This window comes from Podarcis cretensis, assembly GCF_951804945.1.
Source record: "Podarcis cretensis genome assembly, chromosome: 3".
Classification (NCBI taxonomy): domain Eukaryota; kingdom Metazoa; phylum Chordata; class Lepidosauria; order Squamata; family Lacertidae; genus Podarcis; species Podarcis cretensis.
Genome location: NC_137172.1, coordinates 73461824 through 73479414, shown reverse-complemented (window position 1 = coordinate 73479414; position 17591 = coordinate 73461824). Strand labels below are relative to the sequence as shown.

At 40.6% G+C, this 17591-nt stretch overlaps 1 protein-coding gene across 1 annotated transcript in view; it reads right to left on the bottom strand.

Annotated features, from left to right (window-relative positions):
* Positions 1-299: 299 nt before the first annotated feature.
* CDK19 (cyclin dependent kinase 19) overlaps positions 300-17591 on the bottom strand; it is an 82830-nt gene continuing 65538 nt past the window's right edge. Inside the window, 3 exon segments of the mRNA XM_079971692.1 lie at positions 300-6327; positions 15100-15348; positions 17265-17343. Of these exon segments, the coding sequence (XP_079827818.1) occupies positions 6196-6327; positions 15100-15348; positions 17265-17343 (460 nt within the window). The 3' untranslated portion in view covers positions 300-6195.

Sequence of the window (17591 nt, the reverse complement as noted above, 5' to 3'; positions counted from 1 at the left end):
CCCCCTACCCTGCCTCAGGACCATATGGACCCAATCATAGGTAGATCAGTACTGAAGTGAAGGGGCTGCATGAGGAGTGATAGCTCCGTGGAAAGGTACTGATTCAACATACACAAGATCTTTTGGTACTGTCTTCCAAGGATCAGCTGAGAAAGGATGTAATGTGCACCTAAGCAAGCGCACACAATTCCCGAGGCAGATTTTAGAAGGGTCTTAAATCAAACAACAGTTCAGGTCTGTGGAATTCATCCTGTTTCCACTGAAGCCCAAAGTTTACACATGTCTCATCACACAGCTGCTTGACTTCAACTTTTTATTATTATTACAAACGTATATTATTTTTGTTTAAAAAATTCACACTGAAGCAATTCAATTTAATTACAACAAAAAATAAAAATGATGTAATGAACAAAAAGCATAGTTTTAACAGTCTTCTGGGACATTATGAAAACAGTAAATGCTTTATGAGGGCAAAGCCTGACAGTTCAGTGTCTTGTAACTGCCCAGCAGAGTTGGTGGATGTTTCTAGCTTGGTACTGAGCCTCTCCCACTGCAGGGCAGGAGGTGAGGTGAGCTGGGTGGCAGCAAGAACTGGACTCCCACAGTGACATCCCATCCTATATTTGCGCCACTTAAGCTAGTTCAAGGTTAATCATATTCGGCAGTTGCTAGATAGCTGCCAGATTCTTACACTTTCACTTCAGCAACATAGCCAGTTGAGATCAATGCTTGGTGACAGCAAGGAAGAATGACTGACCTCCAGACAGAAGCAGGAAAGGGCCTGTATGTGTGTGTATGTCTTCAATGGGGCTGGAGGTGTACTTTCTAGGACTCCCCTACATTGTTGACTTGAACGTAATTATCCTAGCTTGAGCACCCCATAAAATCCCAAGAAGTGAGAGTACAAATCTGGATTTGGAAGGGTTTCATTTTAATTTTGCAAAACTCAGCAGCCACTATAAAGTACACTGCCATACGTGGGGCATCGCTGTTGAGCTGAAGTTGCATAAGAGAGGACACAGAACTATATAATAAAGACACAAGAATAGAAGATGAATATGTGAAATTATATATAAAAGAAAACTTATGGCAGGCACCCTTCCACAGTGAGGAAATACAACTAAAAACCATTTTAAAAGCATACTACATGACAGATATAAAACATTATTTAAACTGCTGTTAAAAAGGGACACCTTCAGTCCACATTGTGTAATACTTTTTAGTGTCTACACAAGACAGATTTTCTTTAAAAAATTAAATAGTATTAATTTACTACTAAATATTTAGGAGATAACAGTGCATTAAGGACTTTCCCCCCATAAAGCAATACACATCGTTCTTGTGTGGCAAAACATATAGATTACACATGGACTTTATGTACAATATGTTTCTTTTATCTTAAAACAGTTATTGTTGCTTAATGTTGCTTAAGTACCATCACTGAAGATTATGAAGGGGAACTAAGCTTATTATGTTTATATAAAATATCATACATAATCAAATACTTCAAGCTTCCACCTCCCCAACCTCAGGATGTCCTCCCATCCTTCCCACCCCAGCCCCACCCGAAAAGATACAGTGTCACAGATATAGAGTGCAGGACTTGCAGCTTTCACAAAATTCTTCCTTCATTATGCAGTCTATGCTACCAATACATTTCATCACTGCTTTGCTAATCCTATTTCTTTGCTCCTTTTCTCTGAAAGCTGAGAAGAGCAACATTGTAAGAATGAGGCTTGAGCAGCTGTTTCCCAAAGTAGCAAGACAGAAACCAACCAAGGTCGATTCCACGTCCACTTCTAAGAGCCGATGAGATAGGAAAGAGAAACTTATTATAGGTGACGTCAAAGCTGCACATGCTAGTAAGAATGAGTTGACAGAGCTGCACAGTTATGAAAATGTCCATGTTCTGTGTTTCCATAACATACAATATATGATTTGTCTTACATTAAATTTTTGTTTCATGAAATTCCCCCTGAAACAAAGCTACCTCACCTTGGCTCGCCTTAGCCCTGCAGCACGTGAGACACTCATTTATTATACACATACAGCTCACTGCAATAGGCCAAGTATGCCCCAAAAAGCCAAAATACAAATACAGAATGAGTGCAGTAAACATTTCAGAAGTGTAAACCTATACTTTCATCTATTCCCCTGCCAATGCTTATTTGGAAGGCCATGAAGTATTACTTAGCACAGCTACATTTGTGTGTACAGACACCATGGGGAAGTGGGGTATAGCAAGCAAGCAATTTGCAACTATCGTCAGTACAGACAACGATCATGGCCATCCTTCTAGGGGACTGGAAGCTCATGGAGATAAAGCACATTCAAGACAGGTCGTCACACTGCATGCACAGAGGAACCCACCACACTTGGACAGAGCTTGTCGCAGATGCTGGGCTGTAGCAAACGGGAGGTTGGGGGACAGAGCAACAGAGGGAGAAGAGGAAAATGAGCAATTCACAAGCCAATCAAAATAAAGTTAAATCTCCTAAGCTGCTCACCAAACATTAGCTTGGGTGCAGGAAGACATGGAGCCGGTAGAACATTTTCACTGAAAGCTGGTGCAAAAGAAACATTACTTCAGTAAAACAAAACTAGTGTAAGATACATGATGCATAAAGGTATGTTTGTATCAAATGGAATACTTTTTGTTTTGTCCCCCTGTTATGGGTATGCTATGATAAATTATTTTTTGGCTCTCTCCAGAGAGCCAGTTGGTATCAACAGCAAATGGAACAATGTCAGTGACTAGACAACTGAGCTTAACATGAGCTGACCTTTCAAAGTTTAAAGTGGAATCACACACAGTCCTGGGATAGGATAAATGTATTACTCGTGGGATTAAAATAGTTCCTCCCTCAAGAAAACTGGCCCATCCCCTTGTTAGCTTACTGCAATCTTAGTGCAAAGATTTGGTGATTTTTATATCAATTCAGATCAGAACACAGAGTGAGCATGAGCTCCTGCTAGACAGCAGGGGTAGGCAGAAGGTAGATCAGGATCTATTGGTAGATATGTAGATGGCAGTTTAGCAAGAGTTTGTGATTACCAGTTGTTTAATAACAACAACAAAATAACATTTCCCAAACACATTAAGCTTGTGAAATGTTAACCAGAAGTAGACTTTTGTGTGAAAAGACTGTGAGCTCAGTCCTGTCCTGGTACAGAAAACACATTTGTAAGCTCAGAATGCTCAAAGGCACTCTTCCTTTAATTTTAACTATATGGCTCTGGCTGATAGATTTTGGGGTTCCAGTAAAAAGTAAAGTAGATTCAACAAGCCTGAAGTCTGCAAACCCCCTGCTATACCATGTAAATGCTTATAAATGCATATATCAATAACTGGCTCCTCCCTGTACCTCTTTATTAATTATTATGACAAATACAGGGTGCTGCATGTATATTCTAAAATTTATGCCTTTTCCATTTTAGTGCAATAAAGTCAGAGGAGCTAAAACCATTCTGCACCAAGGTAACCTGAATTCCACACAAGAAAAAGCTGGATTCTGCAGTCGGTATAAATACTGCAAATTAGCAGACATGTTGGATAATGTATTTGGCTTTTGCTAGTGATGGGGACGCAGGTGGCGCTGTGGGTTAAAGCCTCAGCGCCTAGGACTTGCCGATCGAAAGGTCGGCGGTTCGAATCCCTGCGGCGGGGTGCGCTCCCGCTGCTCGGTCCCAGCGCCTGCCAACCTCGCAGTTCGAAAGCACCTCCGGGTGCAAGTAGATAAATAGGGACCGCTTACCAGCGGGAAGGTAAACGGCGTTTCCGTGTGCGGCTCTGGCTCGCCAGAGCAGCGATGTCATGCTGGCCACGTGACCCGGAAGTGTCTCCGGACAGCGCTGGCCCCTGGCCTCTTGAGTGAGATGGGCGCACAACCCCAGAGTCTGTCAAGACTGGCCCGTATGGGCAGGGGTACCTTTACCTTTACCTTTAGTGATGGGGAAGGGAAGCCACTAATGGGCACTCAAGATTTAACCCTTGAAAATCCTATTCAGCTCCACTTCCTCACCATCTAGCGTTTCACTAAGCATTGCTGACAACCTTGATGCCTATCTTCATATTCAGAAAGGCAATAAACCTGTTTTTTTAAAAGAGAGACCAGGGTGGGGGGTGGGCTCAGAATCACAAGGTGCTGAATTGCAGAAGATATACAGCTTTTACTAGCTGTAATTCTGGGCCTCTTAAAAAAACAAAACAAAGGGAGATGTCTCAAAGTACTTGATACTGAGTTTGATATAATATACAGATCTACCTGTGAAAGCGACCAGGCAGAAGGGGACTGAAGGATAGCTTCAGACTCTTAATCTCATGACCGTGGTCTTGAGCCCCACACTGGGTGAAATATTCCTGCATTGCAGGGAACTGAAGTAGATGATTTTTGTGGTCCCTTTCAACTCAACAATTCTATGACCTATGACTTTCTTGTCCCCTCTTCTCCCCAGTAGCCCTTGGAGCATGCCTTAAAATATGAGTAGATGCCTCTGTCTGAGCTTCTGTGAGCTCCCTCTTCCATATTGGACCCCTTTGCCAGAACCACCCCACTCAGCTAAGTGCCATGATCCTCAGAGGAGAATATTCAGGGGTGCTCTGACCTAGTCGGGAGAGGATGGGATAGTCAGTTTCTGCCTACCCCTTCCATAGGTGGATCTTTAGATCCAACCCAACGGCTCTCCAGTATTATGCTCTGGTGATAAGCTGACATCTCCTCCGTTAGCTGCCTATCCAATACACCAACATCCACAATATGTCGGACCTTAGGAAAACAGTCGTTTCAGTACAGCCTCACTTACCTAGCACTTAACCAATTTAGGTTAATCACATCAGTGGCAATATGGCAAAACATGCATTTTCCCACATGTGAAGGCTAAGCAGTTTCAAGACATTGCTCAACAACTTCAATATTTGATCTGGTTCAAATGGATAATGAAGGTTAGTAATAGTAAAAAATAAGAATGGCTTGTCCAGGTTCATGATTGCAAGTGTCCTGCAAGTAGGCAGCAGTTCATGCCACAAATGTGCTAGTCTCTTAAGGTGCCGCAGCACATTTTGCCCTTTTTTGCTGCAAGTTACAGAACCATCCACATTTAGCAAAGGAAAGCTTCATCAGAAACAAACAAAACTTAGAAGGTAAAAGATATACTAAAAAGATGCTCTGTCCCTCTTGACAGCCCCCCAAAGTAGTAGCACAGTCTCCTTGTTTGCCCTTTTTCTAGTTGATGCTAAACTCCTAGGGCAGAGTTCCGAAAAACAGATAAACATTGGAGAAGACACCACTGCATGTACGAAAAACTACTAGAGAAGACACCATAGCATACTCTTGTCCTACTGGAGCCACAGAAGAGTTTGCCTTCCACTTCACTGTTATGCCTTAATTTAAAGCAAAGCTTAGGTCAACCCACTTGGAAGATAATGGCAAATGATCTATGGGAGCTCATCTGAATAATAAAAACAAACATTCATAATCTTCTGTTTGGTGTTCAATCCAAACACATAACATGTAATAGTTGCTGCAGAGACTTGGGTTGTATATTTTTCTTTTCTTTTCTTCTTTTTTTTTAAAGACCTCATCTGAAAACTAGACTAATAAAAAAGGGAATAATAAAATACTCTGGAACAGTAAAATCTGCTGTTCTTGACATCCATGAGCAAAACAGTAATATCCTGTGAAAATAACATAGTGCTTTTAAAAGGTGCATTATACCTGTATAGCTAAACGGGTTTGCCTAGTAAAAAACTAACTATATACAAGCTTGAAAAGCCTGGGAGTTCAACGTTTCAAAACTTTAAAATCCTGGTAAAGGGATTTGAAAAAGATAAGATTTATGGCAATTACTACAACACAAGAAAGGTGCACCAGGAATCCTTCAAAAATTCCATAGGTTAAAGAAGTTTAAGTGCTGGGTTCGGATCAGACGGTTTCATTCGAGTAACCACAATGGAACGCATGCGAAAGCAAGCTGAGGGGAAACTTCACAAGAATCTCCTTTATGGCAAAAAAAAGGATAAAAAGGTCTCTTGTCTCAAAACAATTAGTTAATAAAAGTTCTCCTTTTATAATTGTTAACTTTAAAATCTGCATCACAGTTTTGCATTTTTGGTTCTTCTCATGGTTATGAACTTCATATTGCTGGAGTCCGCCAACTGCTAGTTCATTCCTTTCTAACACCGTCTATGTGCTCTCCTCAGTATCGGTGCGACTGGTGAGACTGATGGTACTGAGAGCTCTGCTGAGATGATGTAGAATAGCCCATTGTACTCTGGGACTGAGAAGATCCCTGAATGTTGCTTTGGTAACTCAGGCGTGAACTGGAGTGCTAAAGGAGGGAGGGAAACAAAACATGTTAGAACATTTTGGTGGGCAGGAATTGCTCCAAAATGATTTTTCAAAATGTTAATGCTGATGATCCCTGTCTTTTCTCTCAGATAGATTTACACTGGGCAGGGAAACGAGACAGGGATTTATACTGTCTGCTCCCCCCACCCCTACTTTTTTTCTTCTTTACTAATAGAATGTCTGGATTATTGCTATTGAACAAAACATATGGTTGGATCCAGAGAACTCTGTTTTTTTTTTTTTAAATGATTTTTATTAATTTCCAATTTTTTATCACAAACAAAAAAACAACATAAAAACAAACAAACAACAAACTCATATTTTCTTAACCTTATTTTCATAACCCTCTTTTCCCGGACTTCCCCATACCTTCCCCTTTTTGCATCCTTAATTTAGTACCATTATTCAGCAACCTTTCTTGCCCAATTAAATATAAATTCATCCTCTTTTTCTACTCCACCCTAAAATTTAAACCCAATTATCGCTGCAATTCTACGTCTTCTTTCCCCTCAGCATTTTAACACTCCTCAGTTTTATAATAATTCTTAAGATACATCTTAAATTTCTTCCAATCTTCTTCCACAGTCTCTCTCTCTTGGTCGCGGATTCTGCCGGTCATTTCTGCCAGTCCCATAAAGTCAATCACTTTCGCCTGCCATTCCTCCAGCGTGGGTAACTCTTGTGTCTTCCAATACTTTGCTAGAAGGATCCTTGCTGCCGTAGTGGCGTACAAAAAGAAATTCTTGTCCCTCTTCGGCACCAGCTGGCCGACCATACCCAAGAGAAATGCCTCTGGTTTCTTGTTAAAGGTGCACTTAAGCACTTTCTTAATTTCATTATAAATCATCTCCCAGAAGGCTTTAATCTTTGGGCAGGTCCACCAAAGATGGAAGAAGGTCCCTTCAGTCTCTTTGCATTTCCAACATTTGTTATTGGGCAAATGATAAATCTTCACAAGCTTGACTGGGGTCATGTACCACCTATAAATCATTTTCATAATGTTTTCTCGTAAGGCATTACATGCCGTAAATTTAATACCTGTGGTCCATAACTGCTCCCAGTCAGCAAACATAATGTCATGACCTATATCCTGTGCCCATTTAACCATAGCTGACTTCACTGTCTCATCTATTGTATTCCACTTCAACAGCAAGTTATACATTCTTGATAAATTCTTAGTATTGGGTTCTAACAGTTCTGTTTCTAGTTTCGATTTCTCCACCTGGAAACCAATTTTCCTGTCTTGTTTATAGGCCTCCATTATTTGAAAATAATGGAGCCAATCCCGTACCTTGGACTTTATTTTCTCATAGCTTTGTAGTTTAAATTCACCACCTTCTTGTTCTAAAATTTCAGAATATTTCGGCCAATTAGTTCTCATATTAAGTTTCTTTACCTCCTTGGCCTCCATTGGTGAGAGCCACCTGGGAGTTTTATTTTCCAATAAATCTTTGTACCGTATCCAAACATTATATAGTGCTTTCCTGACAATGTGATTTTTAAAACCCTTATACACTTTAACCTTGTCATACCAGATGTATGCATGCCAACCAAAATTATTATCAAATCCTTCCAAATCTAGAATGTCTGGATTCTCAAGAAGTAGCCAATCTTTTAACCAGCAGAAAGCTGCCGATTCATAGTAAAGTCTTAAGTCCGGCAGGGCAAACCCCCCTCTTTCTTTAGAATCAGTAAGTATCTTAAACTTAATTCTGGGCTTTTTGCCCTGCCAGACAAATTTAGATATGTCTTTCTGCCACTTCTTGAAACAGTCCAGTTTATCAACAATTTGTAATGTCTGAAACAAAAACAACATTCTAGGCAATACATTCATTTTGATCACTGCTATTCGACCTAGCAAGGAAAGCTTCAGGTTTGACCATATTTCTAAATCTTTCTTTATCTCAGTCCAGCACTTATCATAGTTGTCCTTAAATAAGTTCACATTCTTAGATGTCATATTAATCCCCAGGTATTTTACATTCTTTGCCACCACTAGCCCAGTTTCCTCTTGGAATCTATCCCTTTCAACATTTGTTAAGTTCTTTTCCAATACCTTGGTTTTTTGTTTATTCAACTTGAATCCTGCGACCTGGCCAAATACTTGAATTAATTCCAAAGCTCTTTTAGTACTAGTGTCTGGCTCTTGCAAAGTCAGTACTAAGTCATCTGCAAAGGCCTTTAATTTGTAATGTCTGGCTCCGACCTGAATCCCTTTTACCAGCTGATCTCCCCTAATCATATTTAACAGGACCTCCAGGACCGATATAAAAAGTAATGGGGATATTGGGCACCCCTGACGTGTCCCTTTTTCTATAGGAAGTTCATCCATAACCACATTATTTACAATTAACTTAGCCTTTTGCTCAGAATAAATTGCACTTATACCATTTTCAAACCTTTGGCCTACCCCCATCCCATGGAGATTCTTTTTCATAAATTTCCAAGATATATTGTCAAAGGCTTTCTCCGCGTCCACAAAAATTAAAACTGCTTTTGTATTAATGTTCACTGTCAGCATTTCTATAATGTCAATTATATTCCTTACATTGGTAGATATATGCCTACCCGGGAGAAAGCCTGCCTGGTCTTTATGGATCTCCTCCACCAGGACCTTCTTTAGTCTTCTTGCCAAAATGTCTGCAAAAATTTTGTAATCCACATTAAGTAGTGATATAGGGCGGTAGTTCTTGATCTGTTTTTTATCAACCTCAGTCTTTGGTATAAGTGTGATGAAAGCTTCTTTCCACGTCTCAGGTGCCCTTTTCCCCTCTAGTATCTCGTTGCAAACCTCCTTAAGTGGCTGAATTATCCAGTCTTTCAAAGCTTTATAATATCTGGAGGTTAGTCCATCTGGCCCTGGAGATTTCCCCAGTTGCATGTTTTGAATGGCACCCTCGATTTCTTGTTCAGTTATTTTCTCATTTAAAAGCGCTGTACTTTGTTGCGAAATTTTTTGTAATCCATATTTCTTAAGAAATTCTTCAATATCTCTTTCGTTTTCTGGCCCTTGTGCATACAATCTTCTGAAATAGCTCTGAAAACAGTTGCTGATCTCATTTGGTTTCGAAATATTCTTTCCATCTACCTCCAAACTTGTAACTGTGTTCAATTTCAGTCTCTTCTTCAATTGCCATGACAGGAGTTTCCCACATTTATCTGCCGATTCAAATGTCTTTTGTCTCATTCGTTTAATTTTCCATTCAATCTCCTGGTTCATCAATTCCATATATTGCTTCTGATACAATTTAATTTGTCTCAAGATCTCATGTGACTTTGGGTTGGATCTCAGTTTCTTTTCACTGTCTTTTATCCTTTCCAAAATTTTATCTTTCTTCTCCTGTTGTTTCCTCCTTTTCAAGGAGTTCTGCTGTATCAAGAAACCCCTCATCACGGCCTTGCTTGCGTCCCAGATCACTCGTTTCTCCACCTCTGTCCTTAGATTTATCTCAAAATAGTCCTTCAAAGTCTTTTGGGCCTTTTGGTACACCTCTGGATCTTTAAATAGGGTGTCATTCATTCTCCATCTGAAAGAGCCAGCTGTTGTTGTTTTCATTTCCATCTTTACTGCATTGTGGTCGGAGCATGTCTTTGGGCAGATTTCCACTTTCTTTATCTTAGGAGCCATCCCACTAGTAATCCATATTTGATCTATTCTTGTCCAGGTCATCTGTGATTCTGAAAAGAATGTTCCCTCCCTCTCAAGGGGGTTTCTTATTCTCCAAATGTCGATCAAGTCCAAGTTATCAGTCATTTCAAAGAAAGTCTTAGGTAGTCTCCCGTCCTTGGAGATCACCTGTCTTTGCGCTTTGTCCATATTTGTAGAGACAACCCCATTCATATCGCCTAATAAAATCACCTTGTAATCCAGATAATTTGTTAATGTCTCATGTAATTTCTTATAAAATTCTGCCTTCCCTTCATTTGGTGCATAGATTCCAAGTATCAAAATTTTTTCTCCTTGGATCTGTATCTCAATTGCCAAGATTCTGCCCTGTTCATCTTTAAAAATCTGTCTTGGAGCCAATTTCTCTTTTGCGTATATCACCACTCCTCTTTTCTTAACTTTATCTGATGAAATAAATTCTTGTCCCAATCTTTTATTTATAAGTAGTCTTCTATGTGCTCTGGTCACATGGGTTTCTTGCAAGCAAATCAGATCCAATTGTTCTTTCTTCAAAATATGAAAAACCTCACGCCTTTTCCTGGGAAGGTTCAGTCCATTACAGTTCCAAGTTAAAATTCTCAGAGACATTGTTAATTAGTTACCTCCAACTGCACCCTGCAGCTGTTCTTCGTCCGTTGGTGATTTGAGTCCAAATGTCAAATTCCCCAAGTCTGTATCTGCAGTTGAGTTGAGGACCCCTTTCACCAGGTCTTCTCCGTGTTTGTGTAGGAACTGTTCTTTATCTTGTACAGTCTTTATCTTGACTTTCTTTCCTTGGAAGTTGAAAGACAAACCCTGTGGAAATTCCCACCTGAAAGGTATGTTGTTCTTCTTCAGCAGGTCCACCAGAGTCTTGAACTGAGTTCTCACCTCCAAAATATATTTTGGGATATCCCTGTAGATTTGCACAGAGACGTTTTGAATCTGGAGTGTTTTCTGGTAATGCAAACTAAGTATCTTGTCTCTCTCCTCTTTCGACCTCAATGTAATCAGGCAGTCCCTTGGAATCTTCCTGCCTTGCCTTCTACCCAATCTGAAGGCGGTTGTAATCTCAAATTCTGTTCCCTCTAGATTTTCCTGCCAAAAGTCTGAAATTTCTTTTGTGAGAAAGTCCACTAGGTTGTCCCCCTCACTCTCAGGAACCAACCTAAGTCTTAAGTTCTTCTCCTTACGCTGCATATCCCATAAAGAAAGGGTCGCCTCATGCTGGTCAAGCCTCCTACAAACAGGAACTAAATTTTCCTGTGTAGATTCCGCAGTAGATTTAGCCTCTTCTGCAATTTTCCTTATTGTGGCGTTCTCCTCTACCAACTGTTGTATAATCTGTGTATTAGACGTTACGCTCTTCGTGTTCAATTCCAATTTTGCCGTTAGATCTGCCAATTGCTTGGTATTTTCTGTACTCTGTTTATTCAATCTTTCTAAAGATTCATTTATCTTCAGTAATGCCTGCGTCACTGACTCCATGAATGCACTTATTCCCTTTTCCTGTCCACCTGGGCCTGTTGGCAATAGTCCTGATAAAGAGCCCCTTTTCTTATGTGCTGCCTTAGACTTGGATCTTGTTGCTATCTCGTCTCCAGGGCCGCTCATGTCCCAAGGTCGTTCTCACAGGAACAGGTTTAAATGGAAAAAGCCAGTGACTAACAATCGTGTTGCAACTGTTACTTCCAGCCCTCTAGAGGGAGCTGAGACCTTCAATATAGCAAGGAAACAATGAATCCAAAAGCCCTCAGAGGGAAAAGTTACTAAAAAACTTCTCTCAGTCTTTTAGTTGCAACCATATAATTTTTACAAAGTCTCAATAAATTGTAGCAAATAAAGTCTCCTCTTTGCAATGTCTTTGACAGCTCCCTATCAAAGTGTATCACTCAGGCAGTCCGTTCCCAGAGATAGAGTCTGCGGTAGATTGTCCCTTAAAAAGTTTTCCTGCAGGTTTCCTTTCTTTTTCACCCCCCCCCCCGTTCCTGCTCCCTAGGGGGGAGGACTTAAGTCAATGCTGGGGTTAATCCTTTTTTTTTAAATTTCCCTTAAAAGATGTCAATTGTAGCTTACTAAGTCCGTTGCTTTAGCAGTCATGCAATCTGGGGAAGGCAGACTTCCTTTATTTACCGTCCCCACTTTCGGCCAAATTTTAAAAGAAGTTGAATTTAAAGTCCCGAAAGGGTTGCCAATCCTACTCACGGGAATCTCTTTCAGTCCGAATAACAGGAAGAAGTCGGCGCTCTCCGCTAATGGCGATGCGGCTTCACTCCACGAGCTGGGTAGCGACTCTCAGCTCTGCGCTCCCCCGATGCTCCTCCGGAGCCTTTAAAAAGGCTCTTTCGCAGTAAAAGGGGGCGCAAATGATGCCCACCGAGTCTCCTTGCTCACAGGCTTCCGCGCCTGTGATTTTAGGGGTCCCCGCTTCGCCGTAGCGGTCAGACCCGAACTCGCGGAGCAGCTCTCTCTCCGGAGAACGGAGAGGGAGCCGCCATTAGCGCCGGCGCCAACCGGAAGTCCTCTGGATCCAGGATCCAGAGAACTCTGCTCATGCAATGGGGTGGTTCCTGCCTCCCCGTTTTTGCCCTGTGCAATTTCCTCACACACACCCTAACACAGAAAGCCTGGCCAAATGGCCAGGGATTATCTACAATTATATGGAACACGGCATGGAGGGATCCGCAGAAATCACTTGGTGGAACTTCCACAGGAGGTCTCAGTATACAATTAAGAGATTATAACTAGAAGGTATAAATCTACACTATTAATACTGTTATCACACAAACACTGCACATGAGCTACTGTAGATTTTAAAAAGCTATACTGTACAGAAGTTTTATTTTAGACAATGAACCAAGAAAAGGTTCTATGTAATTATGATGCTCCAGTTAATAATAACAATAGACAGCTTACTATATGCAGTTATACCTAGATTTCATGACTTGGAAGCCAGAGGTATTTCTTTTTATAGCAATATAAAGCTTTACTGAAAGAACAGAATTGAATTATTGGGGGAAAGGAATCAATAGAGTCAAACAGCAAAAATAAGGTCAAAGTCTATCAGCTGAAAGGGCAGCTTGTGATGTTCTAATTATTTATTTCATTTATTTATTGCAATATCTTCAGAATTTCTAAGCAGTTTACTTAGAGGTTTACAATATGAAATGACAAGATTGCCTGCAGTTTATCAAGTAAGAAACACTGGCTTTATGATAGACTGATGTCGCCACACCACTAAAAGCAATTCTGTGTTTGCAATTGATAAACATACTACACGTATGACTAAACATTCAGAAATGAAGAGTTATGTCTCAAATATCAATCTTGTGATGGAACTGTTGTGTGCTGCAAGAATAAGGAATTTCCTTCCATTAATGGAAGTCTTAAAATATGGCAAAAGGCAGAAGGGGATAAGAATGAGAAAGGGCTATAAAGATAACAAATGCATACAAAACCAGTTCCTGTTTATTTAATATTGGAATGAGAAGCATAATTATTCTGTAAATTTATACTGGTTTAGTTACTTAAATGATATACAGAAGTATTTTTTTAAAAAAGTTTCCAATATTAATCTTTTTCAGTGTGGTTTTCAAAGCCTACTTTTTCTAATTTACTTTCTTCAAGATGGCAAGCACTACTGTATATAACCCACTTGTTCAGAGCAGCCTAGCATGCTTGGGAAACCATATAAATGTTCAGCCAAGACCAGCACAACTGATGACTCAACAAGCGGAACACAGGACATCAGACTTGGGACAATATTCTTCCAAGGGTCCTATAAACTTTCTGTATTCAGCTTGGATAAGTAGCATTATATGTCTGGTAAGCTTAACTGGGTATCTTAAATCACGTGCTCAGCAAGCATGGCAAGGCAGAATAGGGTAACAGGAGATGTTACAATAAATCTGAAATATTATTTCTCCTATCCCCTCCAAACTGCACTGGCAACTTATGCATGTTTTGAAACTGTATTGAAATAACCAGCTACTAAGGCAGATCCTTTCCTTACCTCCAGTTAACTTAACATAAAAATGAAAAGGCTTAATGATATTAGTATTCTACATAAATATAGGAGGGAAATTCATAAGATCTTCATATTAAATCTAACCTTTCAACGAAATAACTGCTCTTCACCATTTATTTTTCTGTTTTTAAGAGTAAAATGTCCTACCAAACCTTCTATGGAGGAAGTAGAACAAAACAAATTCTGTGGCACCAACTGGGATTAATGTAAATTTATAGATGATTCCAAAACAGAGAATGAATAATTGGCCTGGGTATCAAAGCAGAGATCCAAATTCTTCAAGCAGCGTTTGAGTGACATTTCAATGTCTTTCCTGCAGTCTGATTCCAGGAATGCATGCACTGGCAGCTCAGCCATAAATTTTCGAATACATCTAAAGTTACAATGTTCACTTAATGAAAAGACCATTATCCATGAAAGCTAATATACGCTACCAGTTTTGTATGATGATGCTATCATATGACTGTTGTTGCAATTACGCCTCAAAAAGGTCATGTGGATTTAGCTGTCTGCTAGAGATGATTCACATAACCCTATGTGAATATGCACTAAACTAGGTCATATGAGTGTCTTACAACATATCCCCAAATTGTTGATCACTGTCAGCCTTTGATGAGCTGATTGAATCCTTGTCCTCAATGCAGCAATTTGGATGTAAGGCTGCTATCTCTTTCATACCCTCCAGGCTCAACAATATTGAAATTTAGCAGACAACACTTTCCCAGCATATCGGGGGCGGGGGTGGAATTCACCTCCTTAATTCACATGTGTTAGGCTGCTGTTAAAGGATGTAGGAAAACGACCAACAAACTGCACAGTGACCTGATCTGGGTGCATGACTGCTTTGGTGCAGATGGGTGGGAAATCTGTGGTCCTTCAGATGTTGATGGATGATAATTCCTATCATACCTGACCACTGGGCATCTTGGGTCGGAGTTGGAGTCCAACAACCTTTGGAGAGTTCTCCATCTCTGCTGCAGCCTAAAAGTTCACCACACGGCTCAGATGTGACAAAGGGCAATATTTATCAGCTTCTGAAACTGGCGCTACAGCATGAACCAAATGAACAAAAACCGTACCTGATAATCCGAAGGTATGACAGGCCCGCCTGAATTAGCGCCTGAAGGCCCTATGCGTGGTTTCTTATTTGGAGGCACCTGGTTGAGGCTGGAGTCCTGGCTATGCTGGAGACCTGCCCCAGTACCGCCACCTCCTGCTCCACCTCCCCCTGTAGTTCCATTTGTCTGGGTGCTGTTCTGCTGCTGCTGAGGTGCTGCTTGCTGCTGAGGTGCTGTTTGTTGCTGATGTTGGTTCTGCTGCTGTTGATTCTACGAGATTGAACATGGGAGGGAAAGCCAGAGTTTGAATGAGTATGTTTTAGCAATTTCTTCAGTACACAAGACTGTACTGGCTATGAATATTGTTTATATACTGTTGTCAAGGGTGCTTCACAGCCAAGGGAATGCACATGGCAGATACTGTAGTTAACTCTATAGTTAACTGTAGTTAAAGTCAATGATAATATAGTCGTTTCTACAGTTCTGGAGACCTACGCGCACCAATCTAGCATCTAGGCAGCTATTCTGAGGTCTGAGCCCTATGGAGCAGCTGCCGTAATAGGAGAACCCTCCCCCCACCAGTTTATGTACCTTCCTCAGAGGCTATGCCTGCATAGAAGCTTCCATTGCTCATTCCTTTTCAATTCCCTCCTGGTTCTGGGACACAGAGGTGCAGAAGAGGGTGGGGAAGCAGATGGCCTTGCACTTGCCTAACCTGCCTCTTCCTCCTGTTGTTCCACCCCATCCTGTGCTTCACCCTCCAGCACAGCAAGAGCATCTTAGAGGCAAACTAGCTCACCCTTCAACCTCTTCCCTTGTAACACCTGAGCCCAATTTTTGTAGGATTTCCATAGCATTACATATCATAAAGTAAGTGGGGTTAATAGTGAGAAAGTAAGAATTAAACAGCCACTAAAAAACAAAAGAAGCTTTGGTGTCAATTTCTTTTCCCATGTCTCTCAGTGTAATAAAAGGGTTTCATTGTTTATAATCAGAAGGCTGAACAAAAGGCAACACAAAGCAAAAGGAATTTCCACCACCAAGGATACAAAACTCTGTTTTACCACTGCGAGAAGTTACAACTGAAACCATGTTTGTGCTTTTATTGCAAAAGAGGACATGTCACTATTCAGTGAGACCAACCAGCCAGTTTGCAATTGTTCATCAGGTTTATGGCCAAAGGAATGTGCTCTTGGCCAAAGATCAAAGTAGTTGACTGAAATGTAGCCCTGTGAACCAGGGGTAAAAGGGAAATTGGTTTATTTGCTTTTGTTAACACCTGGAATGATTAAAGGCCATTTTAGACCGAGGGGGGTGGGAATTCTTGTAACAAGAATTAGCTTCACCTAAGGCCTGAGAGTTGAAAAACTGTTTTGAAAATATATGACCAAACATGCATATCCTAAACTAGCTGTTGGGGATGCTGGATGCTTCATCATGTCACAAGAACCTCCTACTCTTTCTGCTTGTGGCTATGTGATTGGAAATAGCCAAGTGCTGGGGGTCTCCTGGAGCTCTAAACATCAAATTTGGGTAAGCCAAGAGTATGGACAATAGCACTGGCTAAAAAAACTAGCCTTTACGGGAATGCTGCTAAGGGAAAATCAGTTCCCTTCTCGTTTTACAACACTGAGCAGCCCTTCATTGAATATATGTGACAGGAGGATTGTGCAAAGAAGCCACCCCAAACATATGGAAGAATATGGAATCTTATGGACTAATTTAATTTGTGTCAACTCTGCATTATTTTATGAAGGTCTGTGGACACCAAAGTCCTCTTGTTGTATGTGTTTTTGTAAATGGAAAATCAATCAAAACACTTAAACAAAAAACCACCCAAGTCAAGGCCCTCTGCTACCCAGAATATAGGGCATAAAGGGCTGGAGGGAAATTTCTCATCAACTGAAAGATATCCTCATCAGATGATTAGAGCCAAAAGCATCCTCTCTTGCTTCCTCCAGCCATGTGTTACTAAATTAGCTGTTCAAGATAAATCAACCCATGCCCCTGTAAAGGATCAGGCGTGAAAATGCTACATATTTTAGAAATGTCCCATGACACTGTGCTGGGATAGTCTTGACCAGGAATGTGTGTCTGATACAACCCCCTGTGTTCTGTCAGTGTTTCTGCCAAAGAACCATATTTTCTTCTTCTTTACTGTTAGTTGAGTAATCTTTGAACTATACCTTATCCCCCTTCTCCTCAGGTTCATCCTCATTGAGAAATTCTCGTTTTGGGTAAGGAATCTGGCAGCCAGCGAAAACACTGAGGCAGAGAAAGAAAACATTGAGGGTGTTATCCTTCAATCTTGCATTTATTTAAAAGTACTACAATCTTAAAGACTTCATTTGGAAATAATACAAAATTACAGTTTAGTGTTCCATGAACAAGCTTTGGCTAATGAATTTCACAACACGCACACCTTGCCAGGCATGGATGTGAAAACGTTGGAATTTTTTTTAGTTCATTTTTAGCTACCTCATTGGTCATGTTGGGATGTCATCATAAACTGT